General features: G+C 46.1%; 1 protein-coding gene across 1 annotated transcript in view; it reads left to right on the forward strand.

Annotated features, from left to right (window-relative positions):
* celsr3 (cadherin, EGF LAG seven-pass G-type receptor 3) overlaps window positions 1–21,066 on the forward strand; it is a 269,844-nt gene that overhangs the window by 86,642 nt on the left and 162,136 nt on the right. Inside the window, exon 4 of the mRNA XM_078210174.1 lies at window positions 12,139–12,361. Coding sequence (XP_078066300.1) covers window positions 12,139–12,361 — 223 coding nt within the window. The remainder of the gene's footprint in view (window positions 1–12,138; window positions 12,362–21,066) is intronic.

A 21,066-nucleotide genomic window follows, 5' to 3' on the forward strand; every position in this document is an offset into this window, starting at 1 on the left:
AAATAGATAAGAACTGGAAACAAATTTGGGAGTGCACTCTGCCTCCTCCACCCTGAATATCAACACCATATTGCTGCTGTGCTAAATGTCATTCATTAACTTTCAAAAAACAGCTCTTAGCATGATGGATTGTATTTGCATGTGACAGCACGGCTTCCAAGACAGCTGCGACAGACTGACAGCCTTATCAAATCGTCGACAGACCTCCATCCTTCATTCAGGATGAAGGGTCCTGGTTCTAAAGGGTTAAGGGTTTAACAGAAGAAATCTGACTATTTCAAAGGTAGAGCTTTGTTTGAAACCCTAAACATCTTTAAACTCTATAATTGTATGTTAGAGATGAGCTTGACAGGCATTAACCTGCAGCATTTGGGGTGCAGAGCATCTCTGGAATTGTATGGAAAATGCGTGTCGAACATTGTGTTTTTCGATGAATAAAACATACATAGCCAGTTCATCCCCTGCAGTGATGGCTTCAGAGAATAAATTAATAACTGTATCAAAGAGAAGCCAACTCAGATGTTAATGAAGAGGAAACCCCCAGATTCCTTGGGGAGGAACTGAAGAAAAAGGAAAACTCTGAACAAAGCACATGGCTCTCAGCTAAAGATTAAAGAGTTTTTGGGAGGTTATAAGGGAGCTTTAAGCCCCGCCTGTGGCGATACAATATTCTGTCTGTGTCATTACAGTAGGGAACTCATCTTTGAACAGGTTGGGAGACAGATTGTATTTGCTTCTGTTATCAGATTTTATTAATGAACTGGAGAAAAATTAATCCAAGGAGATTGGTCTGAAGAATTTAAATATTCAGTATTGATTTTAAATTCTTCCATAATAAAAATATATTTTATCAGCATTTTCTGAGCCATATGCTGCCCTTCAGCTAGGAGGCCGATAACAGTCTTGGATATTATTGCCACCCACCGCTCCATAATGAGTACACTAAGCAAGCTCGGATGGTCATCCCTATAGATATGTCTTCTCTTGAACTGAATTTTTCCAACATGGTGTACTGATCCATCCATGCACCTCATTCTCCTCCCACAAGGGAAATCAAATGTTAAGGGTAAGTATACAGTTAATGGCAGGACCCTGAACAGCACTGATGTACAGAGGGATCTTGAGGTTCAAGTCCGTAACTCCCTGAAAGTGGCCATGCAAGTAAATAGGGTGGTAAAGAAGGCGTATGGCATGTTTGCCTTTATTGGTCGGGGCATTGAGTACAAGAGTCAGGATGTCATGTTGCAGCTTTGTAAAACTTTGATTAGGCTGTACATGCAGTTGCGCTCAATTCTGGTTGCCACATTATAGGGAAGGATGTAGAGGCTTTGGAGAGGGTGCAGAAGTGGTTCACCAGAATGGCTGTCTGGATTAGAGGTTATGAGCTATAAGGAGAGGCAAACTAGGGTCGTTTTCTCTGGAGCGGCTGAGGGGAGACCTGATAGAAGTCTCTAAAATTATGAGAGACATCGATAGGATTGACAGTGAGAATCTTTTTCCCAGAGTTCAAATATTTAATACAGTGGGCTTCACTTAAGGAGAGAGGGGAAAAGTTCAGAGGAGATGTGAGAGACAAGATTTTTTCACAATGTGGTAGGTGTCTGGAACGTATTTGCCAGGGGTGGTGGTGGAGGCAGATAGGGGCATTTAAGGGGCTTTTAGATAAGTACATGAATATGCAAGGAATAGAAGGACCTGGACCAAGGGCAGGCAAAAGGGATTAGTTTAATTTTGTGTCATGTTCGGCACAACATTGTGGGCTGAAGGGCCTATTCCTTTGCTGTGCTGTTCTATCGTCTAAGTGTACAGACAGAATAACATAGTATTGACAGTTAGGAATGAGACTGTAATTTATTTTTTATGTTTAGGCAAGGTCCCCTCATGAATCACAAAAGAAAAGTTTGTGCAGTGTACCGGATATTTTGAACCCTGACATTACATCAGAACTTCTTAGTCTTCCTCCCTGCTGGCTATTATTTTCATAATACACACTTTAATCTCAATAACGTGAAAACTGTGCTAATAACTGTTTAAAGTAGCGGAAATAATTGTATGAAGATTGCAAGAGGTACGAGTGTTGTCATCGCAACAGAATAATAATCGTCCAAATCACAGGAGCGTGTAATGTAGAGAAAAATAGATGGTCAAAAACAAATAACAAGGTTTTAATTTAATTTATAAATCATTCCACCTTTCCTGAACATTAGGAACAGCATCTCAGCCTCAGAAAACAGTCTTGTTGCACAGAGCAATTCCTGAATTGTACATGTTCAGTCAGAGAATGTCTGTTTCCATGCCAACATCCACCGGCAAGCATTTAGGATTGGATTCGAGAGCTGATTTTTTTTCTCTTTTACGTATATTAATTTTGCATGTGGGTTTTTCATTTTGTTTAAAGTAATGGAGCTATTTGTGCTCCCCACTGGCTTGATGAGGTAAAGATTTGATTCCAGATTTGTGGCGAGGTAACAGGGCACATTTATTTGGGGCGTAGCAATTAGACTCAGCACTCTGGGCTAACTATGATTTTAAAAATAAGTCTATTTCAAATTGCGTGCTGTGGAGTTGCAGCGTTGGACTGGGGTAGGCACTGTAAGTAGCCTCACAACACCAAGTTAAAGTCCAGCAGGTTTAATTGGTAGCATGAGCTTTCAGATCGGTGCTTCTTCATCAGGTGAGCGCCTAGGCATTTTGACTGAGGCGAACAAATAAATTAGAAATATACTTAATATGTTAAAATGTATTAATATGCAAATATGTAGATACTCAACATCAAAAATAAAACCTCATTTATTTAATTCTGTTATCGCATCCACATATGAGCAAACTGTTAACATTATCTTGTTAGGTAATGATGCGCGACAATCAAGCACGTGGAACAAGGCTTCAGTTATTGAAGGCTTTTATTATCAAACAATGGAACTAACTAACACGAGTACACCAGTTCAGACTGGAGGGGTCCTGCCGGAGCAGAGGGTCTTATACCTCTCCTCCGGAGGCGGGGCCCCACCGGGATGTGCCATAATAACATTTACCACAGGTAAACACCCTAACCCAACAACATTATACAACCCCCACAGTGACAACACCCTAACCCAACAGTAACATAAGAACAACCCCCAGTGGTAACCAACGATGGTTCACCACAGGTAAAAATCATCTTAACCCTTTCCCTCCAAGCTATTACTAAAAACTAAAAATCTGCCTGTGGATCTGCTAGCTAACTCAAAACCCCCTTCCACAGAGCCAGAAGGCAGAACCATACTTGGCATCTTTGGGGTGGGATACAAGGATGCACAAACTGGCAAATTCGATATTATGCATGATTTGAAACCTCTTTATAACTATATGAGAACAATAGGGATAACTGAAGTATTGTCAGGGACTTATCTCCAGATTATCACATCAGAATCCCTGAGCCACTTCTTTGCAATTTAGAGAGTGTCTTGATGCGCCACCCAGCAGCTGTTTGAGCTGGTTAAGTAACTGCATCGTTCCAATATGCACCTGATACCAAAACGTCTGCAGAATTTGTGGAACGAGTAAAAGGGCATTACTACCCTAAGCCCTCAGTAATATTGCAAAGGTACAAATTTAACTCAACCCAGGAGAAACCATTGCAACCTTTGTAGTAAGGCTGCCTTTTTCAGCGGGACTTTCAAAATGAATCTCCCGAATTCTGTGCATCACAGAATGCCCTAGCATGAATCACACTAAAAATCAGTGGACGGGGCCTATTCCTGCTGGAGAGGCCGGCAGCATAGCGGTGAGTGGGCCACTACATGTGCTGATCTGTTAGCATGAGATCGGCGCATGCACAGTACCACACACTGCCGGCCTCCTGATCGGTGGCCAGCCCCGCAACCTCGTATCGCTGCCCCTCTGACCCTCCCGGATCTCTCTGGACCAGCCCCCTCCCCCAGCAGTCCTGATCTCCTGAACCCCCCACCCCCTTGCCCAGCCCCGATCGCTGGCCTCACTCTCTCTGTCACTGATCCCAGTGCAGAGTGGCAGCGGGACTCCCCCAAGATGTCCTGCCCCCTCGGCACTGTCTGCAGCCTGGCGGGCAGTGCCAAGGTGCTCCCTGGGCATTGCCATCCCCTTACCCCCGGTCCCCTGGGAAGCCTCCAAGGCCCGCCCCCCCGCCCCCAATCTCTCCAGCAGGGTCGGGCTGCCAGCTCTTTGCTACTGGGGAGCTGTTGTAAACCTTGGAAGGGTGGGTGGGGAGGGAGACGCTAGTCGGCCTGGAAACTTCAGTCCCGGGCCCACTAATGATATTTAAATGAAGATTAACATAATTTATTCAGCTGCACGCCGATTTCTGGCACGGAGCTGACGCCGCCGGAAATCCAGCAGCCGGAGACACGTGGAGGTCGTGGCGCCCAGCAGGGAGGCCTACTAAATGGCCTCTGCTTAAGTCTTCTGGCCCGCTGTGCTGCTAGAGCAGTGCAGTGGGCTGGAAGAATCACCCTGTTGGTCTTTGAAGATCTGAAGACCAGAAGATCTGGGCCAGCATTACTTTGAGGAATGGTGACTATAAGAGTGATTTATTTTGGATGCTGAAACAGAAAAAGATTAGTGTAACAAACTCTTCATTCACATGAGCTTTATTATCTGTGACTGCTTTATTAATAGCAAAGCCATTGGAAGAAAAGGGGCCTAAATAATTAAACCTCTCAGCATACTGTTCTATTATACCAGATCCCACCTTATTATAATACTTCTTGACTTATCTCAAGGGGAGGCAGTGGCGCAGTCGTATTCTTGTTAGACTAGTAATCCAGAGACCCAGAATAATGCTTTGGGTACTCTGGTTCAAATCCCACCATTCAGTGAAAGTCTAATGATGACCATGAAATTATTGTTCACTAATGTGCTTTAGGGAAGGAAATCGGTCATCTTTACCTGGTCTGGTCTGTGTCTTACTGTGTTGACCCCAGATCCACAGCAATGTGGTTGACTCTTGCTGAGATATCACTTGAAATTAATGTCTCCGATATGAATGTAGAAACCAGGAGAGCGGCTACTAACAAGTTTTTTGCCTCTCCCTTGGTTGGTTTTAGATGCTTCCAAGCAGACACAGTCTACTGACTGAGTTAACCATGTTAGTGAGATTTCAGCTGTACTGTTCCCTGAAGGCAGTGTATTCGGAAATCATTCAATCCCAACTCAAGATTTTGTGCCCACAAATGCAAAATTGCAGGCTGGGAATGTGCAAATGTTGATGATTGTTCTTTCAGCATATTCCAGGAATGGTGCAGTGGAACTTTTATTCTTTGGTGATATCCAAGTAGTTTTAACACTGGTTTATTCTGTAGGTTTGTACCTATTCACAAATGGGTTTAATCCACTCTATTATTTTACCTCGAGCTCGCGAGACCTCCATCCCACTAATGTGAATATGATTTGAGACCAGATTCAAAGTTAACCTCATTGTTCCACTGCCCTTTCCCAATAAAGCTACCTGATATAATGCACTGTTTCTGATTTCATTAAATATTAATAAGCCTCATTGCGCTTCCACTAATACAATCTATTATAGAATAATATTAGTTAATGCCCCCTTGCTAATAGAAGAAACCAAGTAAAAGTTCCACTGTCTATAACAGTCACTGATGTACTATAATCTGAGGTATCATACATTATTTACAGCTTACATAGTGCAAGAGAACATGCTTTCTGAACAATAAGATGTTATTGTGCTCAGCCTCCAACTTAACGCTTCATTTATAGCGCTCTCTGTTAAAACACTCTGTATAAGATGGATCTCACAAGAAAAATCTTAATTGACTCCCAAAGACCATGGACGAAATTTAATTCCCTGACCAGGAGATGGTGGGTGACTGTAGAATTGGGAGACAAGATCACGGATGGAATGCTTGTCACCTTCCTGACTCCTGATTAAATCGGGAATTGCGGCCAATTGAGACCCTTTAGTGGCTACTTAATGACAGCCCAGGTCCTCATCCAGTTGCTGCTCGGGTCATTGCACCTAACCAGCACGTCTGTGGGGCAGCCCTCCTGATCAGCTACCCAGTGGCCCCACTGAGAACCCGCTGGCGGTCTACTCTCCACAACAATGCCCTCGCTGCCTACCAGAAGGTGCCTGACTACCCTGACAGGCCCAACCAGCCTATGTGTACTTTGAAGCCAGTTAAATCCAAACTCTTTTCTTTCCTTGATACAATTTGCTCATAGGGAATAAACTCACTAATTAATATGTTAGTACAATATTCATATTTGATGTGTTCCATTCATGTGTTTGCTGTGCTGCTTCATTTTTTTTCATTCTAGTTTTAAGTATCCCAAAGTTGATTATTTTGAAAACTTGGCGCTATTATTTGAGGAAGATTCTTCACTTCTTCAGAAGAGTTAAAAAGTTAGTTACATTTAAATATGACAGTTTAACTCAGTTAGCAGTGCTGTAATCCATAGGCCAAAAGGCTTTGAATTTTGAGGCCCATGCTGTGGATTCATAGGATCCTGGAATCCCTCTTTCTCTCTGATGGTAGACGTAGAACAATATTACGTTAGATGGTTAAAGCAGATAATAGGGGGTCAACATCGGGACAAGTGGAGTCTAGTGCTGCGATGCCTCCTTCACATTTGCAAAGCGGACATTGAATTGTTACATGTCCCCTGGTCCCTGGTCTGTTCTGGCTGACCAAGTCTCACACTGGAAAGTTATTAATTTTCCATCTGGTTATTAGCATCTTCCATGGTTGGATGTTTGCAGTTTCATGAAAGATCAAAGTCAGTGATTTTCTGCATCAGCTCTCAGGAGGTGGTCGTTTGTTACTTCTTACCAACTTCATTTAGCTTCCCAAGCTTTGCCAGATTGGAAGTTGCATTGTTGGAGGCGACACATGTAGGCTAGCACAACTTCAAGCTGTATTGAGTCACGCTGCTGAGTTCCTCATTGATGGGGAGGTGTTCACTAAGCTTGATCCGTTGGACTGATTGGAGGGCAGTATTCAGTTGGACTTCAGCCTATTGAGTATGACTATTTTTGGTCCATACCAGCGCACACTCCCTGGCTACAGAGTACATAGGAGTCATTGCTGATGCCCAATGTTCCGATGCTCCCAGTTTGTGCTTGCCAGTTTCTGCAACAGTTTAATCCTTGTTGTCATCTTGGCAGCTACCTCCAAGTGGAAGATTAACTTGGGGTCCGGCTTAACTCCAAGATAGCTCAGATGGGGCCATGCTGCACAGTGTTGTCATAGAAGATCATTTTCAGGAGGTGTACTTAGCATTTGTTACCAAGATGGGATTGTGTTGTTTTAGTGGGTGTTTTGTTTGGCCTTCTATTTCCAAAAATATTCCGTTCTGATGTTTGGGTCTCCATTCGGGATGGACTTGATGTAGTTGGTGTCACGTCACTCCTGTAGACATCAGTGCGAGTATTGAGCCATGTGGCAATCCGTTGATGAGAAACCAGGGTGAACTAACTTTTCCCAAGTGGATGTGTAGCCACCTATTGCTGATCATCATCCGTAGCCGGTTCTGGGACAGGGATGATCCTTGTGATACGTGGAGAAACAATCTGATTTGGAGTCAATCTGAGAAGAAGGGATCTTACAGGTTCGGTGTGAGGAGAAATTTTACTGGGCGTTGATGCGTGGGGAAGGAATCTTTCTTGAGATGGTGTATTGGGATGGTGTGTGGGGACCATCAAGAGCAGAGCAGGAGAAGAACTGAAATCCCTGTTTTAAAGGAAAACTTAAAATATGCTGGTATGTTTACTGGTATCACAATGTATATTTACTGACAGCATATAAATTAGGAATTAACCGTCCTATACAGGGCATGTTTCTGTTAAATTTAAATTATCTAAGATTAAAATGTTATTTAGAGGCAATTATTTTTTGTTGCTAATGATTATTCCTGTATTTCATCCATGGGAATAAATTGATTTTTAAATTACACATTTTTTTAAGTGGAGAAACAAAAAAATGCTAACACTGTAAATTAGGTTACTATCAGCCATTGCTTGTCTCGCTCTGGATTTTTCTTCTAAATCTTCAGCAACAATTTGCATACAAGATTAACAGTTCACTTGGTTTTAGAATTTATTCTGATTTTAATTGAATCGAGTAAAGGGAAACTTCATTGAGAAAAGCCACTCAAAAGTGAGCTTCCATCAGATTTGACCTTGTTGGAATTGGAAACTGCTGGGGTCAGTGACTAATGATGGTTAATGTAATGTACTTAGCCTCAAATGTGATCCATGCATTCCACTCCTTTCCAAAAAAAATCTATTAGTGTTGCATACACCATGCCCCTTTTTAAAATTTGGAAAAGTTCCAGGGACTTGAGGTCATATTTGTTTACGGTGTTCATTCCATTCAGTTCATTTTTAATACAGTGAGGACTGATACCAAGAGTGCTTAATGGTTATTGGCATTCCCAGGTAAGAGAGCTAAATTAATCGCCAGTCAACGCTGAATCATTTCTGAATTTGTTCTATTGGTTAATGATAATTCAGCCCCTTCACAATTAACCTTTTCTTGGAGTTGTAAGGACTCAGGAGCCATTTAAAAATGACGGGTAGAACCTGATTTCCATATTCCTATGCCCTAAGTGACATGGGACAAGGGTACGTGTGGCAAGCTCGATCCCTGCACTCCCGACCTGGCTGCCTCCACTATGGGGGAAGGAATAGTGTAGATTAGAGGGGCTTTAGATTTGTACCACTGGTCAGCGCAACATCGAGGGCCGAAGTGCCTGTACTGCGCTGTTATGTTCTATGTTCTACCCCAATGCAATTTTTGTGCAGTCGGGCCAGCCTCTTCATGACTCATGGTTCACTGCCCTTAAGTGTCATTTACCATAGTCTAGATTCGGAAAACGTTTGGAAAATGTGATCAAAAGGCCTCACTTTTGCCTGACATGGCCCTTCCATCCTAATTCGTGCCCCCCACCCACTCCATGGCCCTTCATACTAACTCATGGTACTTCCATGCCCATTCACCCAGTACACACTCTTTATAGAACCAAGGAACCACATAGTAACAATAACATGTGGAATGGCTTAAAAATCACCCATCATAATTTTCTTTTAAAAAATGCTGTTGCTACAACCCTATAAAAGTGTCAATCATCCAAACCTTTAAAGCAGCAATAATAGTAGCTATAAGCAATTGCTACTACTTTATCTTGTTCACATAAAAATTGAGCAACTGCAGAAGAAATGGCCGCAATTTTCCCATCTCGCTGCGCTAATATTTTAGTACAGTTGGCCGGGAGATTGTCACGTCGGTCGATTCGCAGGGTTCAAGTTCGCGTCCAGCGCTGGATATCCGTTGGCGTTTGCTCTGCACTGGAAATCAGCGAGGAGATGCAAAAAGACCATTTAAATGGTCATTTCAATTTAATTTCAATGTGATTAGCGGGCCCGGGACTGAGGTCTCCGGGCTTGCTAGCATCTCTGCCCACCCCCCACCCCCCTCGCCGGAGTGATTCACTTCAGTGGAGTTTAGAGTAGCTCCCCACCAACAGGGAACTAGTGGCCCGACCCCGCTGGAGTGAAGGGGGTGCAGTTGGGGTCACGCAGAGGGTCGGGCATTGGGGAGTGTCCCGTGGGCATTGGCAGCCTGGCAGTGCCAGCCTGTGTCCCTGGCACTGCCCAAGGGGCACCTTGGCACTGCCCACCAGGCATGGGTTGGGGCCTGATGGGGGTGTGGCCTGATGGGGGTATGGCCTGGTGAGGGTGGGGCCTGGTGGGGGTGGGGCCTAGAGGACGATCCTTGGAAATGGGGGGATTCCAGCTGCCACTCTGCATAGGGATCGGTGAGGGAAGAAGGGAGGCCAGCAATCAGGGCATGCTGGGGGAGGGCGGGGGCTGGTAAGTCGGGGAAGGGGTTGGCACTGTCGGGGGGGGGGGTGGTGGGGGGTGGCCGGAGGGGGCGGAGTTGGAGATTGGGGCAGGCCGGGAGTGGGGGCTTGGAGTTCAGGGCAGGCCGGGGGTGGGGGGGGTGGGGGGCGGTGGTGGGGGGTGGCTGGAGGGGGGGAGGGGGCGGAGTTGGAGATTGGGGCAGGCCGGGAGTGGGGGCTTGGAGTTCAGGGCAGGCCGGGGGTGGGGGTGTTGGAGCTGGGCTCGGGAATGGTCAGGGGGCCAGCGATCAGGCTGTGGGGAGATGGAGAGCCGGCATTGCGGGAGTCGCGGGGCAGGCCAGCGATTGAGCTGACCAGCAATCAGCAGGCCATCAGTGCGGGGCCACTGCGCATGCGCCAATCTCGGTGCATGCACAGTGGCTCACTCAGCCCACTGATTTTGGCCTCCCCAGCGGGGATAGGCCCTGCCCCCGCCCCCACCCCTGCTCCCTAGTTTTTAATGATATTCATGCTGGTGGTCTCTGCAGTGCACAGAGTGGGAGATTCTTCTCAGCACTCCCACTGAAAAAACCAACATGAATTCCTCCAGTTTTCACGTGAATTTGACACTCAGAATTTTTTGGGGAGAATCGAGCCAATAACTTCCTGTAACAACACAAAGCTGTCAGTCAGGTAAAGTTTTCTCTTCTCCCCAACTGTGTCGATGAAGTAAAACCTTTTATTGGGAGTCTGGACTCTCAGTCAAGCATACATTATGAGGCTTGATTGAGAGCCCAGACTCTCAGCCAAGCATTTCCTCTATTAACACATCTGAGGAGATTGACAGCTTTATGATTTTTTAATAAACTATTTTTATTTTGTGATCTCGTTTTGACAATGGCTCAACATTTACTTGCCTAAGATAAAGAGATGTCAAGTGCTTAATGATGCTTAAAAGTCTGGTTGATCGACACTTTTATATGGTTGTAACAACAGCATTTTGTATAAAGAAAATATTCAAGCAGTTCCACAAGTGCCACTGTTGCTATAGAATCCATTGGGTTCTGTACAAAGTGTATACTAAGTGAATGGGCATGGTAGTACCAAGTTGGCATAGAGTGTGTGAGGAGCCATGGGCATGCATGGAAGCATGAGTTAGCATAGAGATAGTATGGGGAGTGGATGGATATTACAGGGTGTATATATAAGTAAACAATTGGGACAACGTTTCAGAGAGCCAGGGCGGACATTTCAAACAGCTGGCCTCAGCACTCAGCTGCCTGTGCCCACCTTCAATCTGCTTCCAGGTGTGGCGGGCCGCAACTCTACCCTGCCACCACCCCTACCCTTGGAGTGAAAATTAGATCTGATGGTACACTTTCTACTGAGGAGGATCTGCCGAATCAGGAAATCTCCTGACTTAAGGTATTTGCCTCGAAAATATGGTTCAGAATGTCATCAATAGCCACTCCATTGACTAAGTAATTGAAGGGGGAAAGAGCAGGAGAGCGGGACTAATGGCATAGCTCTTTCAAAGAGTTAATACAATGACAATATTATGCTGCAGTGTTCAATAATGCATATAATGAAGTGTAAAGAAATAACAAGAAATTAACAGAAATAGATGTTAATTTAATCATGATCATAGAATCCCTACAGTGCAGAAGGAGGCCATTTGGCCCATCGAGTCTGCACCGACCACAATCCCACCCAGGCCCTATCCCCATAACCCCACCTTTTACCCTGTTGATGCCCCTTGACCCTAAGTGGCACTTTAACATGGCCAATCAACCTAACCCGCACATCTTTGAACCATCTTTGTTTGGAGATCCTTTGGAGATCCTCTCCACTTGGAGACGGTGTTGTGAGACTTCTTGCCATCTTTGTTTGCCAGATCTTGATGTTCAGATTCCCTCTTTAAAGATCTGTTAGATCTCCCTTTGTTGGGTGAAACAGCCAATCAGAATCCTCTACAGATGCACTCACCTTTTGGGTATCGATATGGTTTTCTCAGGCTCGTATGCAGGTTTTTTTGTTAATTAGTCTCAGCAGTGTTTCGTTCCCTGTTACTGTGAGAATTTTGCAATACGTTCCAATTTTGTAACAATCTTCTTCACGCAGCTGGCATATCATTCTCAAACCGCGTTGTGCCACCTTTAATTGGTAATTCTTGTTTTTTTAGCAAGAGACACTCATCACTAAACACAGTAATGTTCCAATTTCCCCCCCTCCTTTTAAGAGCAGGAAGCTGGCTCTGATTTAGTGGAAGAAATGGTATGTATGATATGTTTTCATTGACCTTTGTCTTTTAATCCTGGTTAGGTGATCACTGCGAAGTGGACAGTCAGTCTGGGCACTGCTCTCCTGGTGTGTGTAGAAATGGCGGAACCTGCACGAACCTCCCAGCAGGTGGATTCAAGTGTAATTGCCCCTTGGGAGGATATGAGAAGCCATACTGTGAGGTGACAGCCCGATCCTTTCCACCAAAGTCGTTTGTGATGTTTCATGGCCTGAGACAAAGATTTCACATGACAATATCGCTGTCGTGAGTATTATACGCTTCTTCATGCTTTTCTGGTGAGAGATTGCATTTCATTTCCGCAAAACCAAGTAATCTAAAATGCTCGAGGTGGTTTGGGGAACATTCCATTTATTAACCATTCCAGTATAATTTGTGTGCTTTAACAGACACGGTTGGTTTTCCAGACACCCCATGGGGCCAATTCACCTCAAAGTGAGGGTGGAGTTTGCCAGAGGGGAATAATTTGGAAGTCGCAGTACGGTGCTACTTACGGAGCTTGTGTATTGTGGGAACCTGGCAGGCTTTTGCTACGTAGTTAGCAATCACGTTTAAAATAGCCACCTGTAGGTTTAATTGAAGTGCTTATCCGTATAGGAGTCTCATCAGGACAATTGGATTGTCTCGACGTTTGCTAGTGTCAAATGAATAGACAGAAAAGGGAAAATTCACAAAAGTTGCACTTTCATAATTACTCTGCCAGAGCCTCTGACTCCATGAGTCATTCCTGAATACAAATATCATAGGGGTGGTTCTGTAGTCACCCAGCCTTATTATTTACTTTGGTCTGATGGCAGGAATAGGTGAGGATTGGGCTTAACTAATGACTGTTAGGAGTGGACACATTTTGCTGTTAAAGGAATAACTGAAGGAGACGAGAGTGCTGATGGGAGCAGAAGTTGGGGTTTACTGACTGAAGCATGGGCAGTGAGATTTGTAGGTTGGAATGGGCTGGAGTTGCTAACTGTAATGGAGGGGGGTTGGGGAACCATGGAACTTTTTATGGATTTGGTACAGACAAATTTATACAAAGCTCATAGAGGAGAACAAAACCCAGAGTATTTGTGCATGGATCTTGTACATGAGATGCATGGGTTGACTGCAGTTCTAGAAAATGTGTACTAAAATGAATTCACCAGCAAAAGGATCTCTCAGGAGGTGGGGGGGGGGGGGGGGGGGGAATCCTATATGCCTATTCTGTATGGTCAGTAAAATTATCTTCTGTGCTGCAATAGATAAAAAAAAGTGATGGCCTTTAATTTGCTGTTGTTTGTGATAGAGTCCTATTGGAAACTACAGAACAGAAATAGATTTAACTCACATAAATGAATTGAAAGTAGATTAATATTCCTGCAAGCCTATTGGAGTATCATTGTTAAAATGGATAAACTGGGGAAATTGCGGCATTGCATTGCCACCCAACAGACAAGCCAAGCTCTTTTCACAGCGCCAAGAAGTGCTTTTTGTCCTGCATCTGGCTCTTCAGTTCATTGGCTTGAGAATTGATTTAACAGTGTTTGGGAATAGTGATCCGTTAAACTTGTATTTAAATGAAATTAAATAAAGCACACTATTTATTTTTATGTCATTATATTTGCCTGCTGCTTTATTATGCAAAGGTTGAGGGAGGTCTTATTAGGTGCCATTCAAATATTTTATCAGCACTTAGCACAAAAGAAATAAAATGGGAAAGGGTTTACAAAATCAAATAAATTAAAGGTCACATCTGAATTCTGCCAGAAATGCTAAGTTAACTGATCTTCAGCGAAGAAAGAAACAGACTTCCTTTAATATTTATAAATTATAACCTCATTCCCTCTCCGTCACTTTGTTGTAATCCAACTTAATGTTTAAGTGTTTCAAGTTTTATGGATAGGGAAAATTGCATTTTTCTTCTTTTGGCATGTGTGATAAGTTGGAGAGCATAACACAAAGTATAAGTCTTGTTATTGCAACATGCATCGAATGTGACATTTTGTCCCAAAGGATCCAAAATGCCATTACTGCCATGTAGGAGCTAGCTGCTACTGGAATAAAACAAATGAGATATTTTACAAATTGACCCAGAGCAGCCACGTATTTTTGGTGTGAATATACAGTGCAAAAAAAGAGTGATCTGAAGATAGATTTATGCCTCTGGTTTCCTAATACATTGAATTCCTAATAGTTGCCCAGCCAAATTCCCGGGAAGGAGGCTGAAATGATTATTAACAGAAAGAAAAGCAAAGTATTACCTAGCAGTGCTAATGTAGCGCCATGTTCCCAGAGTGACATTGTGTGAGATGGTTAGGAACAGGTAAACAATTCAACATATTTGTTTAGGAATGGCATGGAAGACTGAAGGGGTGGATGCCGAAAAATAAATGACAAGAGCAGCAGAAAATTGAATGTGGAAGGGGGACAGTGGTGTAGTTGTATTGTCACTGGGCTGGTAATGCTCTGGGGACCCGGGTTCAAATCCCACCGTGGCAGATGGTGAAATTTGAATCCAGTAAAAATCTGCAATTTAAAAAGTCCAACGATGACACAAAACCCATCTGTTTGTTCTTTTAGGGAAGGAAATCTGCTGTCTATTTGTGACTCCAGATTTGTAGCAATGCCCTCTGAAATGGCGGAACAAGTCATTCAGTTCAAGGGTAATTAAGGGTGGGCAACAAATGCTGGCCCAGCCAATGACGTCCTCATTGCATGAATGAATTAGAAAACTAGGTAGAAGCTGGATTTTCACCTCTGGAACTGCTCTTCTGTGAAAGGCAGTTTCAACCTGACTTCTGATTGGCCTGGATCCCAAATTGCAGAACTGTTTCCAACTTGCACTCCTCAGCAATTTCACTCAGTGACACCATTAGGTGACTGAAATAGAAAATAAGTAATGTCTTTCAGGGATCCGTACTGGAGTGTCAACTTTTCACTGTAGATTTTAACGGTTCGAACAAAGGAATAGTGAGGTGTATATCAAGTTTGCAGGTAACACTGATTTAGGAGGTGGTTAATCGTACAGATAGTAGTAAGAAGTTATGAGAGACATAGATGAAGTGAATAGGAGAAAACTGTGGCAAATAAAGCTAAATGTGGGGACATGGGAGCTCATCCGCTTTCCATTTAAGAAAGTCAAATCAGACTATTTTCTTAACTGTGTGAAACTAGAAATTGTGGAGTAGCAAAGGGAGTTGGGTAAACACACATCACAGTCAAAAAGTGATCAAAAAGGCTAATGTAATGTTGGTCTTTATCGCAATGGGCTGGAATAGAAAGGGAAGGAGTTGTTTTTTTTGGTTGCATAAAGCCCTGACTCAGATCCCATTTGGATCGTGTGTTCTGTATCCTGCTTTTCATTAGGGATACATTGACCTTGGAAGTGGGTTTAGTGCAGTTTCACCAGGTTGATGCCAGGGATTTAACAAAAAGTTCAGTTTTGAGCGCAGGTTTCATAATCTGTCGTGAAAATCTGGAACTTTCTCCCCCTAACAGGTTATGGTTGCTGAGACAATTGAAATTCTCAAGACCGAGATGGACAAATGTTTGTGAGATAAGGATAAACATTAGTTAAGATTAGCTGAGATGCCTTGTACCATCACCTTATTCTCACCAGCCTCCGCTGTATTGAATACAAAATCCATGTTCATTTGCAACACCTCCATGTCCTTACCCCATCTTACCTTCCACAGCTAATGTCATTTGAAGCTGGACCCATGTGCCGGCTCCCTTTCGTCTGTTTCACCGCTTATTTGTCACGTTGCTCTCCTCTCTGGAACTCTCTAAATCCATCTATCATGTTACACCTCTCTGTGCCTCCTCAATAGCTAAAAAAGTTAAAGTTTATTTATTAGTCACAAGTAAGGCTTACATTAGCACTGCAATGAAGTTACTGTGAAATTTCCCTAGTCGCCACACTCTGGCGCCTGTTCGGGTCAATGCACCTAACCAGCATGTCTTCCAGAGTGTGGGAGGAAACCGGAGGAAACCCACGCAGGCATGGGGAACATGCAAACTCCACACGGACAGTGACCCAAGCCAGGAATCGAACCCGGGTCCCTGGCGCTGTGAGGCACAGCTGCTAACCACTGTGCCACCATGCCGTCCTATTTCATTAACGTGCCTTCTGCTGTGTCTCCAGAGTCCTTTATTGTTCAATGCCTGTTTCTTCACTGAAGTGCTTTGAGGGACACTTATTATGCGAAAGACATTATATCCATACAAGTTGTTATCTTTAGTCAAGTCACTCATTCCATTTATTAATTAAATATTAATAATTCTTCTCTTTTGCTGAAACATTATTTCTAATCCACTGTTGTGAATAAGTCCCATTGAGGTTCTGAACTACTAATATGTTGGTGTTGGCCTTTATTACATTTATCATAGATCCCTACAGTGCAGAAGGAGAACATTTGGTGGGTCAAGTCTACATTGACTCTCCCATGGAGCATCTTACCCAGGCCCACTCCCCTATCCATGTAACCCCACATATATTTGGGGCAGCATGGTGGCAGAGTGGTTAGCATTGCTGCCTCACAGTGCCAGGACCCAGGTTCAATTCCTGGCTTGGGTCAGTGATGCACCTCAATGAGCACCCGGAAACAAGGCTTTAGAACTGAAGGCTTTAATACATTAACAATGAAACTACTAACACAAATTCACCCGTTCAGACTGAAGGGGTCCTGCCGGAGCAGGGGGTCTTATACCCTGCCACCGGAGGCGGGACCCCACTGGAGTGTGCCATGATAACACTTAGGACAGGTAAACACCCTATCCCAACAACATAGTACAACCCCCATAACAACAACACCCTAGCCCAACAGTAACACAATAACAACCCCAGTGGTGAACCAACGATGGTTCACCACATTCACCCCTCCTTTAGGAACCAAAGGTGGCGGGGTGGATGAAAACAGACAATGACAAAAAAAATAACAGGATTCACAAGTCCAGACGGTCTGGAGGACCACACCGACGCTGCGATCTTCTCAACACCGGTTGCGAAACCGGAGCAGGTGCTTGCGGTGGCTCTCTCAAAACAACATCTGGCTGTCCCCTCAAAGACTCCCGGGCCGGCCGGCCCTGATGAGGTGATGGTGCAGGGGATCCTGGAACGTTTGGTGTTGGTGGTGGTGGTGGTGGTGATGATGGTGGCGCCGATCTCCGAGTCTCAGGCAAGCTGTACCTGGGAGTAAAAGTGTTATGCACTGGTCCCGGTGCTGACCGCGCCACGTCTGGGGAAGTAATGAGGAGTAGTGGATCTGTGACTGGGGGAATAGGAGCGACAGGAGTTGCTACGTCCCCTGCGGGCGCCAGGTCTCTAATGGAGACAGTGTCCTCTCGCCCGTCAGGATATGCCACATAGGCATACTGAGGGTTGGCGTGGAGGAGTTGGACCGGTTCGACCAAGGGGTCGGACTTGCGAGCCCTCACATGGCGCCGCAGAAGGACGGGTCCTGGGTACGTCAACCAGGCTGGCAATGAGGTCCCCGAGGACGACTTCCGAGGGAATGAGAACATCCTCTCGTGGGGAGTAGCATTGGTTGCCGTACACAGGAGGGAGCGGATAGAATGGAGCGCAGTTGGAAGGACCTCCTGCCACCGGGAGACTGGAAGGCCCTTGGATTTCAGTGCCAGTAGGACAGCCTTCCAGACTGTAGCATTCTCCCTTTCCACCTGTCCGTTACCCCTAGGGTTGTAGCTCGTGGTTCTACTAGAGGCAATCCCGAATGAGAGCAGGAATTGCCTCAAGTTGTTGCTCATGAACGACGAGCCCCTGTCGCTATGAATATAGCAGGGGTACCCGAACAGGGTAAAAAGCTCACTGAATGCCTTGATGACGGTGGCAGTCGACGTGTCCGCACAGGGGAAAACAAACGGAAACCGGGAAAATTCGTCTATTATGTTAAGAAAATAGACATTCCGATCCGTTGAGGGAAGGGGGCCCTTAAAATCTACACTCAGCCTCTCAAAAGGGCGAGTGGCCTTGACCAAATGTGCCCGGTCTGGTCGATAAAAGTGTGGTTTGCATTCTGCGCAAATCCGACAACTTCTAGTAACTGACCTGACCTCCTCCACCGAGTAGGGTAGGTTGCGGGCTTTTATGAAGTGGTAGAGTCTGGTGACTCCAGGATGACACAGATCATTGTGGAGAGCCTTCAAGCGGTCCTCCTGCATGATGGCGCATGTTCCGCGCGAGAGGGCATCCGAGGGCTCATTGAGCTTCCCTGGACGATACATAATATCGTAATTATAGGTGGAGAGCTCAATTCTCCACCGCAAGATCTTATCGTTCTTGATCTTGCCCCTCTGCGTGTTACTGAACATAAACGCCACGGATCGTTGATCCGTGATCAGGGTGAACCGCTTACCTGCCAGGTAATGGCGCCAGTGTCTGACTGCCTCCACAATGGCCTGAGCCTCCTTTTCCACCGCTGAGTGCCGAATCTCTGGGCCTTGAAGGGTGCGGGAAAAAAACGCGACGGGCCTGCCTGCCTGGTTTAGTGTGGCGGCTAGGGCGAAGTCCGATGCATCACTCTCCACCTGGAAAGGGATGGATTCATCCACCGCGTGCATCGTGGCTTTCGAGATGTCGCTTTTCAAAACCTTGAAGGCCAATTGGGCCTCCGGCGTAAGTGGGAAGGTCGTGGACTTAATGAGCGGACGAGCTTTGTCCGCGTAGTTGGGGACCCACTGTGCATAATACGAAAAGAACCCGAGGCATCTCCTCAGTGCTTTCGTGCTAGCGGGCAAGGGAAGTTCAGTGAGTGGGCGCATACGGTCTGGATCAGGGCCAATGACCCCGTTTTCCACCACGTATCCGAGGATGGCTAACCTATGCGTACGGAATACGCACTTCTCCCTGTTATAGATCAGATTCAGGCGAGATGCAGTGCGTAGAAAGTGTTGGAGATTCGTGTCGTGGTCCTGCTGGTCATGGCCGCAGATGGTGACGTTATCCAGGTACGGGAAGGTAGCCCGCAACCCGTTCTGGTCCACCATTCGGTCCATAGCACGCTGGAAGACCGAGACCCCATTGGTGACACCAAATGGAACCCTGAGGAATTGGTATAGACGACCATCCGCCTCAAAAGCCGTATATTGTCGGTCCTCTGGGCGGATGGGGAGTTGATGGTAGGCGGACTTAAGGTCTATGGTAGAAAACACTCGGTACTGCGCAATCTGATTGACCATATCAGAAATGCGCGGGAGAGGATACGCATCCAGCTGCGTGTATCTATTAATGGTCTGACTATAGTCGATGACCATCCGCGGTTTGTTCCCGCTTTTGACTACCACGACCTGCGCTCTCCACGGACTAGCACTGGCCTGTATGATCCCTTCCTTGAGGAGCCGCTGAACCTCAGATCTAATAAAGATCCGGTCCTCAGCGCTGTAACGCCTACTTTTAGTAGCGATGGGCTTGCAGCCAGGTACCAGATTTTTAAAAAGGGATGGTGTCGTGATCTTCAGGGTGGATAGATTGCACGCGGGGCGCTTTGGGCAATTTGGAGGCTGCGGCTGGTTCCCTACTGCCAGTGAAGGGAGTGGCCCACCGTACTGTAGGATCACACTCCTCATGTGGGCCATAAAGTTTAGTCCGAGGAGAATTGGCGCGCAAAGGTGAGGTAGCACAAGGAGCCTGTATTGCTCGTAAACTGTGCCCTGTACCTCAAGAGTTACCATACATCGTCCTTGGATCGGTACAGACCGGGACTGTGATGCCATGGAAATTGTCTGTTTGGCAGGGAGAACCCGGAGTCCACACCTTTTAGCAGTTTCAGGGTGTATGAAACTTTCGGTGCTCCCACTGTCAAACAGACAATTCACAGTTCTGCCACTAACCTTTACCTCCATCATAGAATGTTCCAGTCTGTAATGCCTGGTCTGATCCAGAGAGATCGACGCCACCGTTGGCCCCTGGGCGTCACTGCATGCTGCCGATGTGGATGCTGAGGACCCCTGCTGGTCGCTGCTGCATGCTGCCGATGTGGATGCTGAGGACCCCTGCTGGTCGCTGCTGCATGCTGCCGATGTGGATGCTGAGGACCCCTGCTGGTCGCTCCTAGTCGTCGTGGACCATGATGGCCGCCCCCATGAATCGCATGTGGCCGAGGGCTCCAAGCGCAGCGACTCCTGGTGGTCTTCCTCCTCCTCTGTCTGCCACGATGGCGCCGTCCTGAGATCGCACGTGGTCGGACCTCGTGGGTACTGCAGCGCCGAAAGAGATGGTCTCCGTTCTGGAGGGTTACAAGCTGCACTGCCGTTTTTAGGTTTGGACCTGCAGACTTTGCTGTAGTGGCCTTTTTTACCGCACTGGCTGCAGATTGCCGTTCTTGCCGGACACTGTTGCCGTGGATGCTTGGCCCCACCGCAAAAATAGCATCGCTGGCCACCTGGAGCTGCCGCCGTCGTCGAATCGATCTGGGAGCGCGGGTTCGCGGGGCGAGGAGGGAGCAGAGCTTGCTCCAACCACGTTGACTGCACGTGGTCCTCGGGGTACAGCGCCAAGCTCTTCGACGCCGCCTCCAACCTCACGGCCATCCCCATTGCCTGGGTCAAGTTGAGTTTCCCCTTTTCTAATAATTTAAGTCTGATGTACGAGGACCCTACCCCTGCTACGAACGCGTCTCGGGCGAGGTCTTGCATGTACTGCTCGGCGGAGACATCCTTACAGTCACAACCCCTGGCAAGCTGCAGGAGTTCATTGGCGTAGTCTTCTATGGTCTCGCCCGACTGCCGACGTCGTGTAGCGAGGAGATAACGAGCGTGAATCTCGTTGGGTGGCGTAATGTACCTATTCTTTAGGAGCTCGACGGCACCCTGGTAAGTGGAAGCTGCACGAATGGCTAGGTAAATCGTGTCGCTTACCCTTGCGTGGAGGACCTGGAGTCTATCACTGTCTGTAGTGATAGCTACCGAGGCTGCCAGGTAGTCCTCGAAGCACTTCCACCAATGTTCGAACGTGTTAGCTG

Source organism: Mustelus asterias, chromosome 3 (genome assembly GCF_964213995.1).
Source record: "Mustelus asterias chromosome 3, sMusAst1.hap1.1, whole genome shotgun sequence".
Taxonomy (NCBI): Eukaryota; Metazoa; Chordata; class Chondrichthyes; order Carcharhiniformes; family Triakidae; genus Mustelus; species Mustelus asterias.